General features: G+C 48.3%; 1 protein-coding gene across 3 annotated transcripts in view; it reads left to right on the top strand.

Annotated features, from left to right (window-relative positions):
• Nucleotides 1-392: 392 nt before the first annotated feature.
• SLC25A36 (solute carrier family 25 member 36) overlaps nucleotides 393-21,654 on the top strand; it is a 1,333,693-nt gene continuing 1,312,431 nt past the window's right edge. For all 3 annotated transcript variants that reach the window (XM_069213671.1, XM_069213670.1, XM_069213672.1), the window contains exon 1: nucleotides 393-660. In XM_069213671.1, the coding sequence (XP_069069772.1) occupies nucleotides 620-660 (41 nt within the window). In that variant the 5' untranslated portion in view covers nucleotides 393-619. The remainder of the gene's footprint in view (nucleotides 661-21,654) is intronic.

Here is a 21,654-nt window from a genome sequence, read left to right as displayed (position 1 = left end):
CCCTCCCTTTTAGGGGTTGTCACGAACAACGGGTAGTGTTCGTCTGTGCTTAGTGCTTCACTTGCTTATGTCCTTCCCCACCTGGCCAGCTCTGGATACGTATCTGTCACTATCCAGAGCAATGCGTGATGTGCTGCTCCATACCAGGGTTTTTCTGTGAATTCTGAGTGTTGTGTATCAGTTATAAAACAGGACTAGTCCCAGAATTCGAAAGAAAAAAGCTGAACTAGAGCAGCATAACACGCATGGCCCAGAGAAATTAGGAAGAGAGGGGGAGAGGGAGGGAGGGAGGGGGAGGGGGAGAGAGAGAGAGAGAGAGAGAGAGAGTGTAGCTGTGACGTTAAATCCGGTGGCTAAACCAATTAGGAAGCTGTGTTTATGACTGAGCAGCTTCAACTGGAATGGGTCACAGAAGCGGAGGGACTGCGCTGCGCATGCGTGCTGGTGTGGCTAACGTTGAAACAAGGAGTATTTCTTAGCGTGAGGTTTTGAGGTGGACGGTAATACAGCTGTCTGTGGACTGGAGAATTTGACTGTACGGTGTTGATTTGCTCAACACTTTAACGGCTGGTCTTTCCGCAGGGAGCTGCCGTTGCACTGCGCCTTGGCATGAGAGAGGATGAGCCAAAGGGACACGCTGGTGCATCTCTTTGCAGGAGGGTAAGAGTCTTGTGTAGACCGCGAAGATGTGATTCCGTAATTAACTTGTTTTGATGTTGCGACAGTGCAGTGTTCACAGTCTTAAAAGGGAGAAGCATTAATACGGGTATTGTGTGTCCCAAGGACTGAGTTACATGAAAAAGGGTCGGAAGGGCCGACCACCAGTGCTCATTCATTTTTGGCACAACGCCATATCCCTCCATTAATCATTAAATTATAATACTAGGTCAGTGTGTTTCATTTGACACTTTAAACATGTCTAACAGGGCAGGTAGATAACGTTTAAAGGCGAAGGGTTTTGAAATGTGTGGACCTAACGGGTAAAAGCTTTGTGTGGTGCAACGTATGCGTCAATAGTGTGTGTTGACGTTTGAAGGCGTTTATTTACACAAAACAATATTCTTCGATTATACAGATCAGAGCCATTTTCTCCTACTCTGTCTCACGCCTGTGATTTGTCCCTCTCACACCGCTGCCACGGAAGTTGTACCATCTGATAGTTGGATAATGTTTCCATTAACATAGGTGCGCAAACTTTAATTTACATTTGAACTGCCTTCAGATTTTCAGTAATAGGCCTTGGTTCCTTGCTGTTTACGCCAGGGGCATTTTACATCTCTCTTCAGCTTCTTAGTTTTCTCCTCTTCTTTACGGCTTTCAAAGTGCAGCAACTTGAGACAGCTTTTCAGTCTTATGGCAATTTTTAAGCTGGTTGATTAGGAGGTTGTATATCTTTGGAGTACTTGCTGGAAAGTCATAGTCGAAGTTGGTTCAAAAGAAGGTCGTACCTTGTTAATTAGGTATGTGTAGTTTACTGAGAAATGGCATGAGTTTGTTTTCAATGCTTCAGATTGCATCACACCAAAATTGTAGTGTCTTCCATTGGAAAAAAAAGTGCAGTGTTATTGTGAAAAGCAACACTTAATTTTTTTTAAGCCTTTGACTAACAAAAACTGTAAAAATCGTCAGCACACCTGAAGCACATTCTCAATCTTGACAAAACACAATTGTAATAGTGGTTAACCCTTAAGTGTTAACTCTATACCCTTAACCCATAAACCCTAAACTGTATACTTCATAATCCCAACCCTTCGTCCTATACTTCCAACCCCAGCCCCATTTCTTAACCTCCTAAACCCTTTACTTTTAACTCAATATCACAAACTTGTGACTGTATACCTTAAACCCTATATATTCCTAACTGCACAATTTTAACCCCTTGACCCTCCACCCCTAACCTCTAACACTTCATCCCTTTGACACTGCCCTTACGTAATTATATTTTGGTAATAGTGATTTTAGGTAGTGTTCCTTTTTCAAAGTTTTTTCATTTTTTATAACTGATAATTGGACGTGTTATTTCTTTATAAGTGGTATTTTCGAATTTTTTATGTAATAACTAAAGCAAAGGATGTCCCTGCAACGTAGCAGCCTCATTGAGTAGGACCCAAGATCTTCCACAAGTGTGTTTATATATTTTTTGAGGCCCGCAGACAGTAGGTAACCACCTATTGTATTGTTTGTATTCTTTTGTACACAGGTCATCTTGCAAGCACAAACACTTCAGAGGTTACTGAAATACACTGTGTAGCTGCAAAGGAAGACATTGGTGATGGCAACGTTGTTGTTTGGGGGCTCGGAGGCTTTCAGGACAATCGATTAACAATTCTTATCGTTCTATTTTTCCTCAGTAGTGGTGGTCTTAAAGAAGTTGGGAGGAGTATAGCAAGCTGGTGCCATTTGCGGCAGAGGGATCAGCTGAAATTGTTTTTGGCTTATAAACCGCAGTATTTTGCTATTTGGTATACCAGTTGACTGGTGTGTGGTCTGTACCACTGGCTGCCTTGTGTCTCTTCTTTCTCCCATTTATAGAAGGTTGTGCTTTTCACAATAATGGGCAAAAGGAAAAATGTAACCAGCTCATTGGCGCACAGCACCATTTCCACAATTGAGTCGTTCCTGGTTTGTGCGGCTGGGGTTATTACAAAGGTAATTGAACTTACAGAAAGAAGGCTCTCCTTGGGTATGGGTGCGGGTGACAAACATGCAACTGTGCACCTTGATGACTCTGGGAGGTCCTTAGCCCCTAACCTCTGTAATGGTGTGCCCGCCTCTTCTACTTCTTTGAGTGCTGCCTGTTTAGATAGCACTGCAGACTTCCCCGTCAAATAACCAGCGGTGAAGAAAAAGAAGGGAGGATCTGTGAGGAGAAAGGCGCCCCCGAAGGGAGATAATCAAAAGCTGACTGCTGATTTGGCCATTTCAGTTTCACTTAATTCTGATGTTTGTGTAAGGTTTGAAACAATATTAAAAATGTATTTAAAACCTCTACAAGACCATCTGGAAAAAAATAGAGGTTAGCTTACTCTCATTGTTCACATCTGTAATCAGTACTCATGCTGTTGATGCGCCCCTTTAGGAAAGTACCCTCTTTCTTGGCATGGTTACACTTATTTTCTGCCTGATGTCAGTGTGTTTGACTGTGTTCACTGGGATCCTGCTAACCAGGACCCCAGTGATTATGCTTTCTCTCCCAAAAGTCTGTATTTCACCCACAATTGGCATACTGGTGCCCCCTTATAAGCCCCTAGTATATGGTTTCCCGGGGATTCCTATGGGCTGCAGAATATATTTTGCCACTCATAAGGAGCCCATGCAACGGCTTCTACTGGACTGCCGTTGTAGCTTGCGTGAAAAGGTGCAACCACCCTTTAACTGCCATTTTTACTGCACCAGGTCACTTCTAAGTCACCCCTATAGCAGGCCCTCTGGCCTTGAGGGCAGGGTGCAAAGTACCTGAGTGTGAGGGCGTCCCTGCACTAGCAGAGGTGCCCCACGAACTCCAGGCCCATTTTCCCAGTCTTTGTGAGTGAAGAGACTCCATTTTACATGTGTAGTGGACATAGGTCACTACCTATGTCCAGCCACATAATGAATGGTAACTCCGAACATTGTCATGTTTGGTATCTAACATGTTGGAATCATTTCCCAAGGCTTTTGCAAGCATTGGTTGTATAATTCCATGTACTCTGGGGGCTCCTTACAGGACCCCCAATATTGCCGTTTCAGCCTTCAGAGGTTTTCTAGGCAGCCCCAGCTGCTGCCACCTCACCGACATGTTTCTGCCCTCCTGTTGCTTGAAAAGCTCGAGCCCAGGAAGGCAGAAAAAAGGATTTCCTTTGTGAGAGGGGTGTTACACCCTCTCCCTTTGGAAATAGGTGTTACAGGCTTGGGCGGGGTAGCCTCGCCAAGCCAGTGGAAATGCTTTGAAGGGCACATTTGGTGCCCTCCTTGTATAAACCAGTCTACACGGGAAGGGGAGTGACCACTCCCCTGTCTATCACCACCCCAGGGGTGGTGCTCGGAGCTCCTCCAGAGGGTCCCTGTGTGTTAGCAAAAACAACAAGTGATGGACGGAATGCTGAACATTGTCAAACATTCACCCCCAGTACAATGATCTGGGCCTAAATCCACAGTTTTTTTGCTGCCCATGCCATTCCAGTTTGGACCCAGCCATATGCAAATCAGTCTTGACCCTGTTCCCCATGGGAACAGTCCAGCCCGAACTGCTAGGCCAGGTCTTCCCTGGACTGGAAACAAGCATTCTGGGACCGGTTTCGGGGTTTCACCCCTCATCAGCCAGGCTAGCTTGAATCCAGTGGCATGGGAAGCACGGGACCCACGTCTGGGCATACCCTTCCCACTTGGGGCGACAAAGCCAAAACAACAAGTGATGGACGGAATGCTGAACATTGTCAAACATTCACCCCCAGTACAGTGATCTGGGCCTAAATCCATCGTTTTTTTGCTGCCCATGCTATTCCAGTTTGGACCCAGCCATGTGCAAATCAGTCTTGACCCTGTTCCCCATGGGAATAGTCCAGCCCGAACTGCTAGGCCAGGTCCCTGTGTGTTGCCATCTTGGATTCAAGGTTGGCAGGAAACTGTGGGAGCATCTGAGTGGCCAGTGCCAGCAGGTGACGTCCGAGCCCTCCCCTAATAAGTTCTTAAATGGTTAGGGGACCAATCCCCCTTTCAGTGCTAGTTAGGGTCTCTCCTTTGGGTAGTTCCTCTGATTCGGATTGCAAGACTCCAGCAGGAATTCTATGTCAGGACCGGATGCTCAGATTATGCTTCTCTTTCTATACTCTTTATTTAACAGCAGCCAATCAAAACGACAATACCAAAAAAAACTACATATCCCAGTGTCTGAATATGTCACGTGATAACCATAGAGGAGGACGTCTATAAAGTGTTGCCGCACACCAATCAACTCCTCTTTCTTTGCTGCTTCGCAGCCAGTTAAGTGCATTGATTTTCCATTGCCCATTGTTTATTGTTTATTACTGTGTATTATTTGTCTGTTTGGGAGCAGTTTTGCCCTCCCTGGAGCGACCGTTCGGCTCGCTTCCATATCCTGTGGAGTGGGAGCAGGGGAGCTAGGACGCGCGCGTCTCCACGCAGTCCTCTTTTTATGGCCGGTTTCAGTTAGATCCCTAAAATAGCAGCTCGCGTCTCCGAGCGTTCGTCTGTCTGCCCCCAGGGATCGTGTGTGGCAGCAGGCTAAAAATAGCATGCTGATTGCCGGAGCGTTCCTTTCAGCTCCCGGAGGCCTAATTATACACGCTCGTAAATCGGAGCATTTTGTTGTTCAGGCCTAATTGTATACGCTTGTAGTTCGGAGCGTTTTGTGGTGCAGAACTCGACGAGTTCAAAGAGAAATTCTAACACACGTTCATCGGAGCGTGTGCTCCCTTGAACTCGACGAGTTCAAAAAGTTACACGCTCAGAAATAGGAGCTTTTGTTGGGTCCTATTTTCAACTATTAGAGACGGGTAATTTTTACGTCTCCTGACCGGCTCAAGCTGCCCATCTACACTGGGGTTGCAAGAAATTTCTATTCAGTAAATGCAGGCCCTATAGAAATTTCTATGGAGCCTGCATTTACTGTGTCTCTGCTTTCAGGGCAGCTCCCTCCACATTCTAAAAAAGGAATTTATTGCCCTGTATTTTATATATTTACTAGTGCTCCTTTGGAGCCCCTCTGCTGTGTCACAGCATGGCTGGCTATGAAGACCAAGCCGATGATGGTTATTATTTGGATGAACTGGCTGGTTCTTTTGAACAGGACTTGATGTACGCCCTGGACGTCAGGGGTGCGTCATGCAGTTAATCAAGCCTTGGCGCAGGCTATTAAACACATTAAGCATCACCTGTTGGGTTTTGCGGAACAACAAGGCTGGGTAGCCCTGTCTGGCATTCAGTCCATTATGGAACCTTCACTATCTGCGGGCACCCAAGCCACTAAGCAGACTCATAATCCGCATTCTTTGGACTTTGAAAGCCTTATCAGGAATATGGCCAGGGAACATGATTACAATTCAGCGTCACAAAAGAAAGCTACAAGTGACCCAGCTTCTACTTCTTCCTCTGATCACTCATCTGAGCAGGGAGATGACCCTCCTCGGAAATGCAAAAAGAAGGCTCATCACCAGGAAGCTCCTACTCCTAGAGTCCTGACCTTTGAGCCGGAAGACATTGTCCATCCCCGGTCTTCAATGTGGTTGCCTCCTCCTGAAGTAGCAGATTATGTGGAATCCCACATCAGGCATAGCTTTGATAAGGAGGTTCACTCCAGGCTGAGGTCTGAATGCCCCAGACCGGATTTCCCCTCCAGAGACCCCCGAATTGGATCCTACCTTGGTCACTTTTCTCAAAAAATCTGACAAGGACCCAAAGAAGGGTATAGATCGCACCTGGCGTGGATGTCAGGATAAACTATTAGATGTTTCCGGCCCACTAACAAAAATTTTAGAGTTGGCCTTTCAAGCCAAGGAATCAGGAGAGGCTATTAACCCTGACATTTTGGTAGGTTGGGCTCAAAGAGCGCTTTGTTTCCTGGGCAATGCTAATTGTGCCATATCTTCGGAGCGTCGTCGCTCCGTTCTGATGAAGTTGGATCCCAAGGTGGCAGATTTGGCTACCTCGGAATCAGGCCCTGTGGCTCAGGGTTTACTGTTTGGTTCTCCCTTTATAAAAGAACTTTTCAAATTTGTTGCAACCTATGCAAGTTGGGACAAGGCCCAAGGTTCAATCAGACGGGTGCTGCGTCCACTTTTTCGAGGGGCCAAACGCTACAGAGGGCGTGCCTTCGGCCCCTTCAAACAGCAAGGCCCTCAACGTGATTACTACCATCAAGGAAGAGGTGTTTTTCAGGAGTATGACTCCTCCTCTTCAACATTCTACCCATCACGACTGAGAGCAGGTCGATCCAGGTTCCGCAGGGGGAGATCCAAAGGCCACCAATCTTTCTCCCAGGAGTCAGGATCCACAGGTGAGATTGATTGCAAGTTCAGATGTAATGTTGGGGGGGCAGAACTCTGTTTTCTGCAGGCATGGGGTCTAATTACTCCAGATGCTTGGGTCTTAGAGACCGTGCAGGGGTTCAAACTAGAATTTTACGAGTCCCCGTTTCAACAGTGCCCGCCTCGTCCAACATATTTTTCCCTTCAAGAACACAGTTTCATCTCCACAGAGGTCTCTGCTCTGATAACAAAAGGCGCTATTTTCAAGGTACCGAAACACCCTTCCATTTTTATCAGTCCGGTGTTTCTAGTGGACAAAAAAGAGGGTGGTTCAGGCCTGGTTCTGAACTTAAAAGACTTCAACGGTTTCTTAATGTACCGTCATTTCAAGATGGAGGGAATTCACTTGTTGAGAGACATTCTCCAAGAGGGAGACTGGATGGTCCGTTTAGACTTGAAGGATGCTTACCTGACCATTCCTATTTTTCCTCCACATCGGAGATTTCTTCAATTCCTTTGGGGAGACTCTCATTACGAGTACATGGTTCTTCCTTTGGGCCTGTCTTCTGCCCCCCTGGTGCTTCACGAAGGTGATGCGACCGGTTATGGAGTCCCTGCGCTCTCGGGGGGTCCGTCTAATAATATACCTAGACAACATTTTAATTATGGCCCAGAACCAAGACCTACTTCATTCCCATCTGGTGTGGACTGTGTCTCTGCTTCAGAGCTTGTTTTTTTTTAATCAATGCCCAGAAATCCATTCTAACCCCATCACAACAGATGGATTTACTGGGTTTCCAGATAGTCTTCATTCGGTCTCAATTGGTACTTCCCCCGGGGAAGATTCAGTCAATCAAGAGGGAGTAGAGATCTTTATTATCCAAACAGTCTGTATCATTAAGGGCGATTGCCTGCATGGTGGCCCTGCTCTCTTAACCGATCCAATCGATATTCCCGGGTCCCCTCCATTACAGAGCCCTTCAACGATTGAAAATCTCCCATCTTTAAAAAGGTCTCAGTTATGCGGACCAAGTTCTCCTCTCCGAGGAAACTCGTTCAGAGATGACTTGGTGGCTGGAGCACATGGGGGCATGAAACGGCAGAGCTATCTTCAGCTCGTCCCCGGATGTAGTGATAGAGTCTGATGCCATTCACTGGGGTTGGGGAGCCCGTTGCGGATCAGTCTCCACAGGAGGCCATTGGTCCAACACGGAACTGAATCTTCACATCAATTGCTTGGTGCTCTTGGCGGCCTCGTTTGCGATCAAGTGTCTCTTCCCTCCTCAAGGCAAACTATTGTATCCTTCTGCGCATGGACAATATCTCAGCAGTGAGATATATCAACAAATTGGGGGGAACCTGCTCTTGCATTTTAGCAGAGATTGCCAAGGAATTTTGGCACTTCTGCCTTCAATACAGGATATCAGTCATTGCGGAGTATCTTCCAGGGACCAGCAACCTCGTTGCGGACTGGAACTCGCGGCATCTGAGAGATTACAGCGATTGGAGACTGCACCCCAGAGTTTTCGGGACACACTTTGCATGGTGGGGTCCTTTCTCGATAGACCTATTTGCGTCCCGCCTCAATTGGCAAATCAAACGTTTTGTCAGTTGGAGGCCGGACCCGGAAGCATCGGCCACGGATGCCCTCCTTCAGAACTGGTCTCAGGAACAGGGGTATGCTTTTCCTCCCTTCGTGATGATCCCCAGAGTGTTGGCACAGATCAGACGTCAGCAAGCGGATCTGGTTCTGGTGACTCCTCTTTGGAGGTCTCAGGCCTGGTTTCCGCTAGCGATGGCGTTGAGTTGCAATCATCCGATCCTGCTTCCTTTCAGGAAGAACATACTCCAGGACCCGCTGGGTCTACCGCATCCATTGGTTCTGTCGGGACAGTTATCCCTGGTGGCGTGGGGTCTTTCAGGGAAAGATGGAGTGTCTCAGGACTTTTGCAGGAAATCTTCCGATTTCATTGTGGGTTCCTGGTCCTCCATTTCACACAAGAGATGCACTTCTGCTTGGAAACGCTGGAGTGCTTGGTGTAGTGCTTGGGGTGCAAATCCTTCTTCAGCAGATTGCTGTCTGGTCCTAAATTTTTTACCTTTAGCTGCACAAGGTCTAGCTCATCGATCAATTAATAATTATCGATCGGCTATTTCGGCGGGGCATTTGCCTATTGGGGAGTTTCCCATTGTTTGTAAATTAATGAGAGGTATTAGATCAGCTAATCCAATTCATCCTCGCTACTCTTCCCTTTGGGATGTGAACATTGTTCTACGTTTTTTAGAATCATGGCTGCCTAATAGATTTTAGTCTAGAAAGCAGCTCTCGGCCAAGCTTATGATGTTGTTATGTTTAATTTCTTGTAAGAGAGTCTTGGATGTTAGAGCACTGGATTTTAGCAGAGAGGGAGTTTTCTCCTGATGGAGTGACTTTTTCCATTTCGCGAAGAACTAAATGTAACCTGAAATCAGTATCTTATCCCAGTTTTGTGGACCATCCCAAACTTTGGGGGTCATTCTGACCCTGGCGGTCATGGGCCGCCAGGGCCAACGACCGCGGAATCACCGCCAACAGGCTGGCGGTGCTTCCGGGGGCATTCTGACCGCGGCGGTAAAGCTGCGGTCAGAAAAGGGAAGCCGGCGGTTTCCCGCCGGCTTCCCGCTGCCCCAGGGAATCCTCCACGGCGGCGCTGCAAGCAGCGCCGCCATGGGGATTCCAACCCCCTTCCCGCCAGCCTGGTTCTGGCAGTTTTCACCGCCAGAACCTGGCTGATGGGAACGGGTGTCGTGGGGCCCCTGCAGTGCCCATGCCACTGGCATGGGCAGTGCAGGGGCCCCCTAACAGGGCCTCACATAGATTTTCAGTGTCTGCGTGGCAGACATTGAAAATCGAGACGGGTGCGACTGCACCCGTCGCACCCCTTCCACTACGCCGGCTCCATTCGGAGCCGGCATCCTCGTGGAAGGGGGTTTCCCGCTGGGCGGGCGGCCTTCTGCCGGTCGCCCGCCAGCCCAGCGGGAAACTCAGAATGACCGCCACGGTCTTTTGACCGCGGTACGGTCTTCTGGCGGTTCCCGCCAGGCCTGCGGCATCCGCCGCCGGCGGGGGTCAGAATGACCCCCTTTGTGTGGTTCAGTGTCTCAGAGCTTATGAGGTGAGTACAGAAGAATTTCGTTCTGATATGGAGGGTCAATTGCTCATTTCCTTGGTTAAACCTTATCACCCTGTTTCATCAGCCACACTGGCTAGATGGATGCAATGGTTACTGAATGAACCAGGCATTGATATATCTAAATTTGGTGCTCACTCCTCCAGAGGTGCTATGGCTTCGAATTCTTTTGCTTTGGGCTCACGTTTAGAAGACATTCTAAGGGTGGCAGACTGGTCTTCCCCTTCTACTTTTAAAACATTCTACTGTAAACCTATTGTGGATATTGCATCGGTGCTGGTGAATCAGCTTTGAACAAGCATAATCTGAGCCTCCGGTCCTGACATAGAATAAATAATTTTCTAGGATTTGCGTTAAGAATTTTTAAATTCTATTGAGGACACGGAGGCGAGGATTATCCCACCACACTGTGTATATATGTTATTTTGTTGTACATTTTGATAATATGAAGTTTATTATAGACATTTTTTTTTGTATCTCAGTGCTATCCCACCCCCTTTGATAGTATGTATAAGTATCATTCCATGATCAGTTTTTATGGTCTGATTTCTTTTCTCTTTTCTAGGAAATGAAGAGAAGTAATTCTCAGATCGTTCTGTCATTGTTTCAAGTTTCCAAGATGGATGAGGCCACTTCTTCGGTTCACCAGGGCTTCATTTTCCACGGATTTATTTGCAGGATTCATGTTTAAGACTATGACTTTCAATTTTGTTGCGAGTATTTGACAAAGAAAGAGGAGTTGATTGGTGTGAGGCAACACTTTATAGACGTCCTCCTCTATGGTTATCACGTGACATATTCAGACATTGAGATATGTAGTTTTTTTGGTATTATCGTTTTGATTGGCTGCTGTTAAATGTAGAGCATAGAAAGAGAAGCATAATCCTCGCCTCCGTGTCCTTAATAGAATTGAAAAATTCTTAACGCGAATGCTAGAAAATGTTTTATTCTCTGCATCCTCCATTTCAACTTCTCACTGAAGAAACTGCATCTGGACCCTTCAGGAACCTACAAGCTGCAACAAAGAAGCAAGACGCCTCTTGCAACATTGTATCTGCGTCCTGCCAGCAACTGCAACAGTTTCCCGGTCGTACATTCTCTTAGGACAGCCCGTCTTCAGCCTGCATGAGAAGGAAGAAGGAATCTCCCTTGGGGTGAAGGAGTCACTCCCCTGCTCTGCAGGCACCAACTGCGATGACTACAGGATGCGTGGATCCCCTCTCCTGCTGAGCTGCATGGATCCTGTATCACGGGTGGTGGACTGAAGTGGTCCTGATGGTCCTCTCTTCCAGGTGTCCCACTTTGGTGGAGGTAAGACCTTGCCTTCCCACGCAAGGCAGTACCCCAGTGCACTACCTTTTGCAGCTGCCAAGGCTTGTTGGCGTCCTTCATGCATCTTTTAGCTCCAGCCCCCAGCACTCTATCCTTCAACGCATAGCTTCCGGAGTGGTTCTCTAGCAGCGTGGGGGCCTTTGTCGTAGTGCTGCGTGGGCCTCTTCTGCAACTTTCTTGTCCCCGTGCTGTGGTACTCCTGTGTGCGCTGCCTGGTCTTCTGTCGGCTCTCTGAGTTGCTGAGGCCCCCCTCTGACTCCCTCTTCTGGGTGGAGCCCACCTGGTCCTTCCTGGTCCCTTGCAGAGCCATTTTCCGCTAACCGCGAGCTTTGTGTTTGTCAAGGCTTGTTGGTGGACTCCTACAAAGCAAACCTGACTGCAATCCTCTGTCTGGCGTGGGGCATCACTTGCACCCTCCAGGAACCCGACTTCGTCTTCTTAGGTGCAGTGCAGACTTTTCTTTTTCACCGGTAGTTCACCTTTTGTACCTTCATCCGAGTTAGCAGGGGCTCCTGCTCTTCCTGGTCTCTTCTGTGCTTCTTGGACTTGGTTTCCTTCTTTCACAGATCTTCTTGTCCAGGAATCCACTGTTGGCGTCTTGCAGTCTCTTCTGTGTTTTGCATAGTTCTTCTTTTCTTCTGTGTGTGTTCTGGGAAAGTTACTGTGATTTACTCCTGCTTTCCTGGTCACTGGGGTGGGTTGTGGTACATACCATTTGGGCTTTTCTGTTACTCCCTGCGCCCCTCTTCACACTACTCTTGCCTAGGTGGAGGACCGACTTTCGCATTCCACTTTCTTAGTATATGGTTTGTGTTCCCCCTAGGCCCATTTATAACTATTGTGATTTTCACTAATTGCACTGTTTCCTAACTGTTTTATGCCTATTTCTGCATACTAGTGTATATAATGTGTATTTCTTACCTCCTAAGGGAGCATCGTCTCTATGGTATTTTTGGTATTTGTGTCACCAAAATAAAGTACCTTTATCTTTTTAACACTGAATATTTTATTTCGTGTGTGAGTACTGTGTGACTACAGTGCTCTTGCATGAGCTTTGCATGTCTCCTAAATAAGCCTTGGCTGCTCATCCACAGCTACCTCTAGAGAGCCTGGCTTCTAGACACTGCCTACACTACACTTATAAGGGATAAATGGACCTGGTATAAGGTATAAGTACCATAGATACCACTACACACCAGGCCAGCCTTCTTCTTCTCCCAGGTGAGCTCATGTTGGAATGTGAAGCAAAGTCCGCCACTAATGAGGATGCAGGGGATAGTGAAGCGGTCAATGGGGTAAGAGGAGTAATATGGCTGATAAGGTTCCACATCCTATAGAAATGAACCCGATAGACGGACCTCAGCTGCACCACCTATTGTGAGTCTGGACAGCCAACCGCCACCTGCACCTGTTCAGACCTGTGTGACCATGGTTCCCTCTTGTGTTCCACCACGGCACCTACTTATGCCTGAGCAATTGGGGGCTGGTGCTAGTAAGGTGTGTCATTTTGACTGGTCCTGAACAGTCGGGAATGAGCACAGGGAATAGTATCTGGACAGACCAGGTGTTAAATCTACTTCCCTCAGCATGCCCTTGTGTGGGGCAATACTGGCAAATGTGCCTAGAGTGAAGCAATCCCAGACTGAGTCTACAGAACCGCTGATGTTTGTCACTCCACTGGTTTACTAAGTATATGGGTCTGGACTCTGCATTTTCTTCCCAAATTATAATGGCGAGAAGGATTACGTGGATTGGGCCATCCCATAAAGATTTGTTTGGGTGATTGTGTTGTGGTGAATTTTAGAGATCAGAATTTTGCCTGTAAACCTTTATCCTGTCAGCAAACACCCTCTTCTTAGGCTTTCTCAGATTCTTGTTCTTCCCTAGGGCAGCTTTTATAAAACACCTATTTTGCTGATACCACTTGGACTTTCTCTGGGTTCTGTTTCTAGTAGAGACTACAGTCCTTCACAATGTATCCCGGGTCTGCTGGGGGTCACTTTACGTAATAAATTTGCACCACTAGAAGGGCTGCAGGGCTGTGATTGACTGGTAGAATTGACTGAGCCAACACTCACAGGGTGTAGTAGCAGTATGCCTCATACTGAGGTACTGGGAGTTAGGAAGGGCAGTTGCACTCATGTTTCTAGGGTTATTGTCTCTGACACCTATCCTGTAGATCGCCCACACTTCAATAGAGCGGTGGCCCCTTTACCAGTCCAGAGAGCTGTCCCACGTAAGAACTTCAGGGATTCTTTAATAAGTTATTTTTCCTGTCATGGAATATAGCAGGGGTTAATAACAAACTGGGTAACAGTGACTGGTTTTCCCTGATTGCATGATATGATTTTATTACTTTGCAGGAAACCTGGGCTATAACCCCAGTACCCCTTGATGGCTATTCTTGTTTTTCTATTCCTGCTACCCCGTCAACCTCAGGGTGGCCCAAGGGAGGACTGTTAACATGGGTCAAACTTGGGGTCAAGGTCAAAATTACTCAACTGAGCCTTAGCTGGCCAGAGGCCCAGGTGCTAGAACTTATTGGTTCCCATCTTTTTAAATTGTATATAATCAATGTTTTTATAATAATGATTTTTCTACAACTACAAATAAGAATATTAGAATTTTGTTTCACATTTTAGGCACTTGTGTCCAATTCTAAAATGGTTGCCTCGGACTGCAACATTAGAATTTGTGGTGAGTTTAATGCCAAACTCGGGTACCTTCCCTGGGACTTTAGTAGCAGGTATTTTAATAATAAAGTAGCAGTCCTAAGCTCTTGTGATTTGAGAGGGAAAGAGTTAAATCATTTCATTCTGGGTTATGACCTTGTTAAAACATGCATGAGTCAGTCTATGACAGGGCACACAGAGTGCACACTTATGAGGGCAGGGGCAGCGAATCCACCACTGATTTTTGTTTCTCAACCCAGGGTTTTCACAATAACCACATAGTAGCAAGGTAGTATGTTCTGTATTTAGTGATCATAACCCCCTCAGGAGTGTAGAATTTAATTAAATATCCACTTGTCTATGGGACAGGTTGCTTGATCAATCTGCATGTCCCTTTGGTTCCATGTAGTGCAACACCAATCTCATATAAAAGCTCTGATAATAGCCTCTCTGATTTTGCAAGGGCTAATACTATACTAGGGCTTCTACGGGCAATTTCCTTTCTGCAGATCTACAACTTTAGGCCCATCCGGTGAGGCCCGGTAACGCCGTGGCATGGAGGCACAGATGACCACTGCAGGGGCAGTGACGTGACCCCGTGCCGAAGCTCCTGAAGCATAGCAGGAGCCCAGAGAAGAGACCGGCACACGAGCAGGCCACGCTCCAGGCCGGCACGAGCATGTCGATGACGCTGATCAAAAAACAGGAAGTAAGGCGGCATGGAACACTAAAGAAGGAGACAACAGCACAGTGGACTGCTGTTGTTCTTAAGCACAACGACGTGACACTGGGGCAACAAATCTGGTCCAAGCCTCCCCCACTACGGTCTGCAAAAAAAAAAAAAAAAGAAATAAAAAATTCAAGGAGGCAGATTAAGAACGAGCGTGGGAGCTGGGCCTAGCAGCAACACTGAACCAAAGTGCGGGGCAACAGGTAGAGGCTCATGGTGTGAGGTTTTAACCAGTGGGGCATCACACAGCTACAAGCAAAGAAAAGAGGAACAGCAAAAGAAGAAAACCAGCAAAAAAAAAAAAGTATTCTAAAATAAGTAAAACATGGAGGAGCAGGCACAAGTTCAACAGACGACATCGAGGAGATGATTGCCAAAATAAAGAGAGAACCGGAGACAAGGGGCAAAGACTGGCTGCAGTAGAAAATGGCAGATGGGGACAATGCAACCGCAGGACCAAGTAAGGAGGGCCCCCCTTACAAAACCCAAGGAAGTGGCAGAGAAGCGAAGTCAAAGTGTCCAAAAACGTCACCAAGAGGAAGGTGCCACAAACTTTCGCCAGCTCAACAGCCCCAGCGCCCAGAAGTAAGGGAAAGGAGAAGACAGCAGAGGGTGAGCATATTACCGCAATCATAATTTTTTTTAAAATCCTTTGCACCCATGATATTTAAAACCCCAGGCGCAGCGCAGAGTAAGGCTACTGAGGGAAATGGGGCAGGCAGTACAACCCCCAGCGGGCACGCAACACACACACAAGGACAGGAGCAGAGCCGATCAGGTCCAAACATGGTCACCCAAACTGGCATGGGGCGCAGCACGAGAAAGCAGGGGGCCCACCACTAAAAATGTGCCGGCATCAGGCATGGTACCTGAGGTATATACAAGGCCCTCATTAGGCCATCCAACAGTGATCACAAGGGCCACAGGGCTAGCAAATACAATCCCGTTGGCTGTGAAAGAGAGGATATGAAGGAGAGAATTCATTGTCCTATTCACCTTGTTCAAAATTCAGGTGGAAAGGCTAGACCTCATGCAGTGCGACAAAAAAGAGGAGGACTGGTGCGAAAGAAAGAAAGAAAAACCAGGATAGAGAAGAATTTTGAGAACTGGTTGGATGCATTTAAGTGATGGACTGTGTGATAGTTGGAAAATTCCCCCAGTGCGCAGCAGATCTGTGGTTATATTAGTCAAAAATTCACCAGGTGTATAGACCGTTTCCAGGGGATGCGTGGCTAGAATAAGATAAGGGTTTCATATTAAAGATGCAGGCCCATCCAGAGATGGCATGAAACGAGGAGGATGTGTCCAGCTACATCCATAAAATGATGATGGCAAAAGAAGTAAAAGCATGGGCTGGGAAGGGCGAGCAGCCCTTTCGGGGTACTTATGTTAAATCGAAACAGGAGAAGTTTCGGCCAGCGAAAAGGTATAAGCCAAACCACAGTTGGAAGGGCTCCGTGGAAAGGGGTCCACCAGCGACATGCTGGAAATTCGAGTCAGATCAGTGAACATGGGGATCAGGATGCAAGTTTAGGCGCACATGTTCATCTTGCGGGGGGACCATCCAGCATCAACTTACAAATCTAAACACAAGTCAGACAAGGAGGAGAAGTGGAAAAGGTCGGAGGGAAAAGAAGGCACAAAAGGTGGGCGGGCGCAAAGAATTGGTCAGAGTTTAAGCTAGCCAAATCCCCCATCAACACGCATTTGCTTAGGACCCTGGCCAATGGTTACACTAGTAAAGATGATGCAAGTCTCATGGTAGAGGGTTTTAAGATACCTTTTAAGGGCAACATCACAGGGAGCTCTGGGAAAAACCTAAAATCCGCCGAGGAGCACCCAGAGGTGATCCAACAAAAGATAGAAAAAGAAAAGAACATGAGCCGCATTGAAAGCCCCCTGAACTTGCCTCCCCCTGGAGATCTGTTAATCTCCCCTCTAGAGGTTTTCCCCAAAAAAGAGCCAGGACAGTTCAGACTGACTCATCACCTCTCCTTCCCAGAGGGGGCATCTGTCAATGACAGTATAGATCCAGAGGCTTGTTCTGTGAGTTACGCTACAGTAGACGACGCAATTGGCATTATAAAAGCGTCAGGCAGGGGGACGCTCATGGCAAAGGCGGACACTGAGTCCGCTTTCCACCTCCTCCCGGTACACCCGGACAGTTACCATTTACTGGGTTTCCAACACAAAGGCCAGGTGTATTTCCACAAAGCCATGCCAATGGGTTGCTCCATCTCATGCGCATATTCGAGTGTTTCAACACCTTTCTGGAATGGGCATTACATAGGAGGCACCCACAAGGCAGCAAACTTCATTACTTGGACGATTTCCTGTTTTGTAGATCGAGCAGGATCAGACGTATGCGCAAAGACACTGGAGGCATTTCAGGAGCTGGCAGGAGAGCTAGTTATCCCGCTAGCAGCAGAAAAAAACAGTGTGTCCCACCACAAGATGAATTTTTCTGGGAATCCACAAACAAGGCAGAGTCACAGAATGGTTTAAGCAAGAAAATGCTCACTTTCTAAAAGTGGCATTTTCAAACGCACAATCTTAAAATCAACTTTACTAAAAGATGTATTTTTAAATTGTGAGTTCAGGGACCCCAAACTCCACATGTCCATCTACTCTCTAGGGGAATCTACGCTTTAATCATATTTAAAGGTAGCCCCCATATTATCCTATGAGAGAGACAGGCCTTGCAACACCATATTACTATATGTCCTACCTTATCCATACACTGCACCCTGCCCTTGTGGCTACCTAGGGCCTACCTTAGGGGTGTCTCACATGTAAGAAAAGGGAAGGTTTAGGCCTGGCATGTGGGTACACTTGCCAATTCGAATTTACAGTGTAAAAATACACATACAGACACTGCAGTGGCAGGTCTGAGACATGATTACAGGGTTACTTGTGTGGGTGGCACAACCAGTGCTGCAGGCCCACTAGTAACATTTGATTTACAGGCCCTGGGTACCTCTAGTGGACTTAACAGTAAAACAAATATGCCAATCATGGAGAACCAATTACGTACACATTTTAAACAGGAGCACTTGCACTTTAGCACTGGTTAGCAGTGGTAAAGTGCCCAGAGTAACAAAAACAGTAAAATCAGAGTCCAGCACACATCAACAACCTGGGGAACAGAGGCAAAAAGTTAAGGGAGACCACGCCAAGGATGAAAAGTCTAACACGTGTCCCCCCCCCCCCCCCCCCCCCCAGCTAAAAGTGGGGAGCAACTACCCAATCTCATGGGAGTTCTAATCACTAAGGCGGAAGAACCTGGACAGACCATCAGCATTGGCGTGCTCTGTACCAGGACGGTGTTCCACCGTAAAGTCCATCCCCTATAGGGAAATGGACCACCTCAACAGTTTTGGATTCTCACCACTCATCTGCATTAACCATCTGAGGGGCCTGTGGTTGGTCTGAACTCGGAAGTGAGTCCCAAACAAGTATGGTCTTAGCTTCTTCAGTGCCCAGACCACAGCAAACGCTTCGCGTTCTATGGCACTCCACCTACGTTCCCTGGGTAGTAACCTCCTGCTAATGAAGGCTACCGGTTGATCTAGGCCCTCTTCATTAAGCTGTGAGAGTACTGCTCCAATACCCTGCTTTGAGGCGTCTGTTTGCACAACGAACTCCTTGGAGTTGTCAGGTGCCTGCAGCACAGGTGCTGTGCACATGGCAGCCTTCAAGGCGTCAAAAGCGGTCTGGCAAGCCTCTGTCCAGATCACTTTCTTGGGTTGCTTCTTAGAAGTCAACTCAGTTAAGGGGGTAACAATGGTACCATATCCCTTAACAAACCTGTAATATCCTATGAGACCTAAAAAGGCTCTCACTTCAGTGTGGGTCTTGGGAGGCTCCCAAGCCAGAATCGTGTTAATCTTAGGCTGTAGGGGTGCCACCTGGCCACTCCCCACCTGGTGTCCTCTAAGTACACCACAGAACCCTGCCCTATTTGGCACTTGTTCGCCTTAATAGTGAGGCCTGCCTTCTGCAGGACCTCTAACACTCTCCAGGGGTGTTGCAGGTGTTCCTCCCATGTGGAACTAAACACAGCAATGTCATCCAGGTAGGCGGCACTGAACTCATCTAGTCCTGCCAACACCTGGTTGACCAACCTCTGAAAGGTGGCAGGGGCATTCTTCATCCCAAAGGGCATCACGTTGAAGTGGAAGTGCCCATCTGGGGTAGAGAATGACCTCTCCTTTGCCCCCTCAGTTAAGGCAATCTGCCAGTACCCAGATGTTAAATCAAACGTACTGAGGTACTTGGCAGCTCCTAACCGATCAATGAGCTTATCAGCTCGAGGGATGGGGTGTGCGTCAGTCCTGCTGACTGCATTGAGACCCCGGTAGCCCACACAGAACCTAAGTTCCGGAGTGGCACCAGGAGCAGCAGCCTTTGGGACCAATACCACTGGGCTGGCCCAAGGACTGCTGGAGTGCTCAATAACCCCTAGGGTTAACATTTTGGAGACTTCCTCCTTAATGCAAGCCCTGACCCTGTCAGTCACCCTGTAAACCTTATGTTTAACAGGTGTACTGTCTCCAGTGTCCACATCATGTGTGCACAGGTGTGTGACTCCTGGGATCAGGGAAAACAGTGAGGCGAACTGTCCCAACACGTGGCGACAGTCCATCTGCTGTTCCTCAGTCAGGCAGGGGGAGAGGATCACTCCCTCCACAGACCCATCTTTCTCTCCTGCAGACAGGAGGTCAGGAAGAGGCTCACTCTCCTCCTCCACCCCGTCGTCTGTCGCTAGGAGCATGGATAGCTCAGTTCGCTCAAAGTGTTGTTTGAGGCGGTTGACATGTAGGACCCTCAAAGAGTTCCTGGGGGATTGCAAGTCTACCAGATAGGTGACCTCGCTCTTTCTTTCCACCACCTCAAAAGGCCCAGTCCACTTACCTTGGAGAGCCCTAGGCTCCACTGGTGCCATGACCCACACTTTTTGTCCAGGCTGAAACTCAACCAGAGTGGCATTCTGGTCATACCACCGTTTCATATCCTCCTGGCTTGCTTCCAGGTTCTCCTGAGTGAGACTCCTGAAGCGGGCAGTCTGGTTTCTTAGTGCCAGCATGTAGCTAAATACATCCTGGAGTGGTTTACTCTTGAGCTTTCTCCAAAGCCTCCTTCACCAGACTGAGCGGTCCCCTCACAGTTTGGCCATAGATGAGCTCAAAGGGGCTAAAGCCAAGTCCCTTTTGAGGCACCTCACTGTAAGCGAACAGAAGGCATGGCAGTAGGACGTCCCACTTACGCCTCAAGGGCTCTGACAGGCCCTGAATCATGCCTTTCAAGGTGCAGTTGAATCTCTCAACCAGACCATTACTTTGGGGGTGGTGAACTTGTAGGTTACCCCACACACCTTCCACAGAGACTTCATATAGGTGGATATGAAGTTTGTACCTCTATCAGATACCACTTCCTTGGGAAACCCCATGCGGGTAAAAACTCCCGTCAAGGCACGTCCCACCACGGGGGCAGTGACCGTCCTTAGAGGAATGCCTTCTGGGTACCCTGTGGCATGGTCCACCAAGACCAGGATGAACCTGTTGCCTAGGGCTGTCTTGGGATCCAGAGGACCCACAATGTCAATTCCTACCCGTTCAAAGGGAGTACTGACAACAGGCAAAGGCTGGAGGGGAGCTTTACATTTCCTCCCACTCTTGCCACTTGTCTGACAAGACCTGCAATGTGCATCTGAGTGCCTGCGCATTAGGGGCCAGTAAAAGTGGGTGACAAGCCTCTCAAAGGTCTTGTCCTGCCCCAAATGTCCAGCTAAAGGCACATCATGAGCCAACCCCAGTAGGAAGGCCCTGAAGCACTGGGGTACCACAGCACACGGGCTGACCCAGGCTCAGGAACCTTAAGCACGCTATACAGGAGGTCATCCTCCCAATAAATCAGGTGTGATCCTGGCTCCTTGCCAGCCGCCTGGTCTGCCGCCTGCTGCCTCAAACCCTCCAGAGTAGGGCATGACTTCTGTGCTGCACAGAATGCTTCCCTGGTGGGCCCCCCTTCCTGCTGCCACTGCGACAGCTCAGGGACCTCCCTCAGTTCAGCCACCTGTTCCCCTGCAGGCTCCGGGGCATCACCCTCTGGCTCTGCCTCCTCCCGGACCGTGGGAACTTCTGGGGCCGGTTTCCCACGCCCCCTGCCCTTCCTCTTCTTGCCGGTCCCCTGGGCCACTGTTTCAGGCTCCAGGGGCTCTTGACTACCCTGATTGGCTGCCATAGACTGGGTGGATACGCATACCCATCCAGGCAGACCCAACATCTCCAAATGAGACCTGTGTTCCACCTCCTTCCAAGGGGAATCCTCCAGGTCGTTGCCTAGCAAACAATCAACAGCCATGGTTGGACTCACAGCGACTTTCAAGGAACCTGAGACCCCCCTCCATTCAAAAGGAACCTGCGCCACTCTGCAGAGGCGCTCAGGGTTGTCTACCGCAACTACTTTGTGAAGTACCCGGGGATCAATCTGCTCTTCAGACACCAGGTGACTCCTCACTGTAGTCACACTGGCTCCTGTGTCTCTCAGAGCCTCCACCCTCTGTCCGTTGATGGTCACCCATTGTCTGTACTTCTTAGTGTTATCAGGCACTAGGTTTCTCTGGACCATCTCACTGTCCCCTAGTGAGACAAGGGTCATTTCTGCTGGTTTCCACCCACCTGAAACCAACTCCTCCCCAAGCGCTACACTGGCTAAACCCTGGGACGGTGCACCAGTGGGTGCCGGTGTACTTTTGGGGCATTTGGGGTCCCCCCTCACATGAC

Source organism: Pleurodeles waltl, chromosome 11 (genome assembly GCF_031143425.1).
Source record: "Pleurodeles waltl isolate 20211129_DDA chromosome 11, aPleWal1.hap1.20221129, whole genome shotgun sequence".
In the NCBI taxonomy this organism is placed as follows: Eukaryota; Metazoa; Chordata; class Amphibia; order Caudata; family Salamandridae; genus Pleurodeles; species Pleurodeles waltl.
This window is presented reverse-complemented; position numbering and strand designations above follow the sequence as displayed.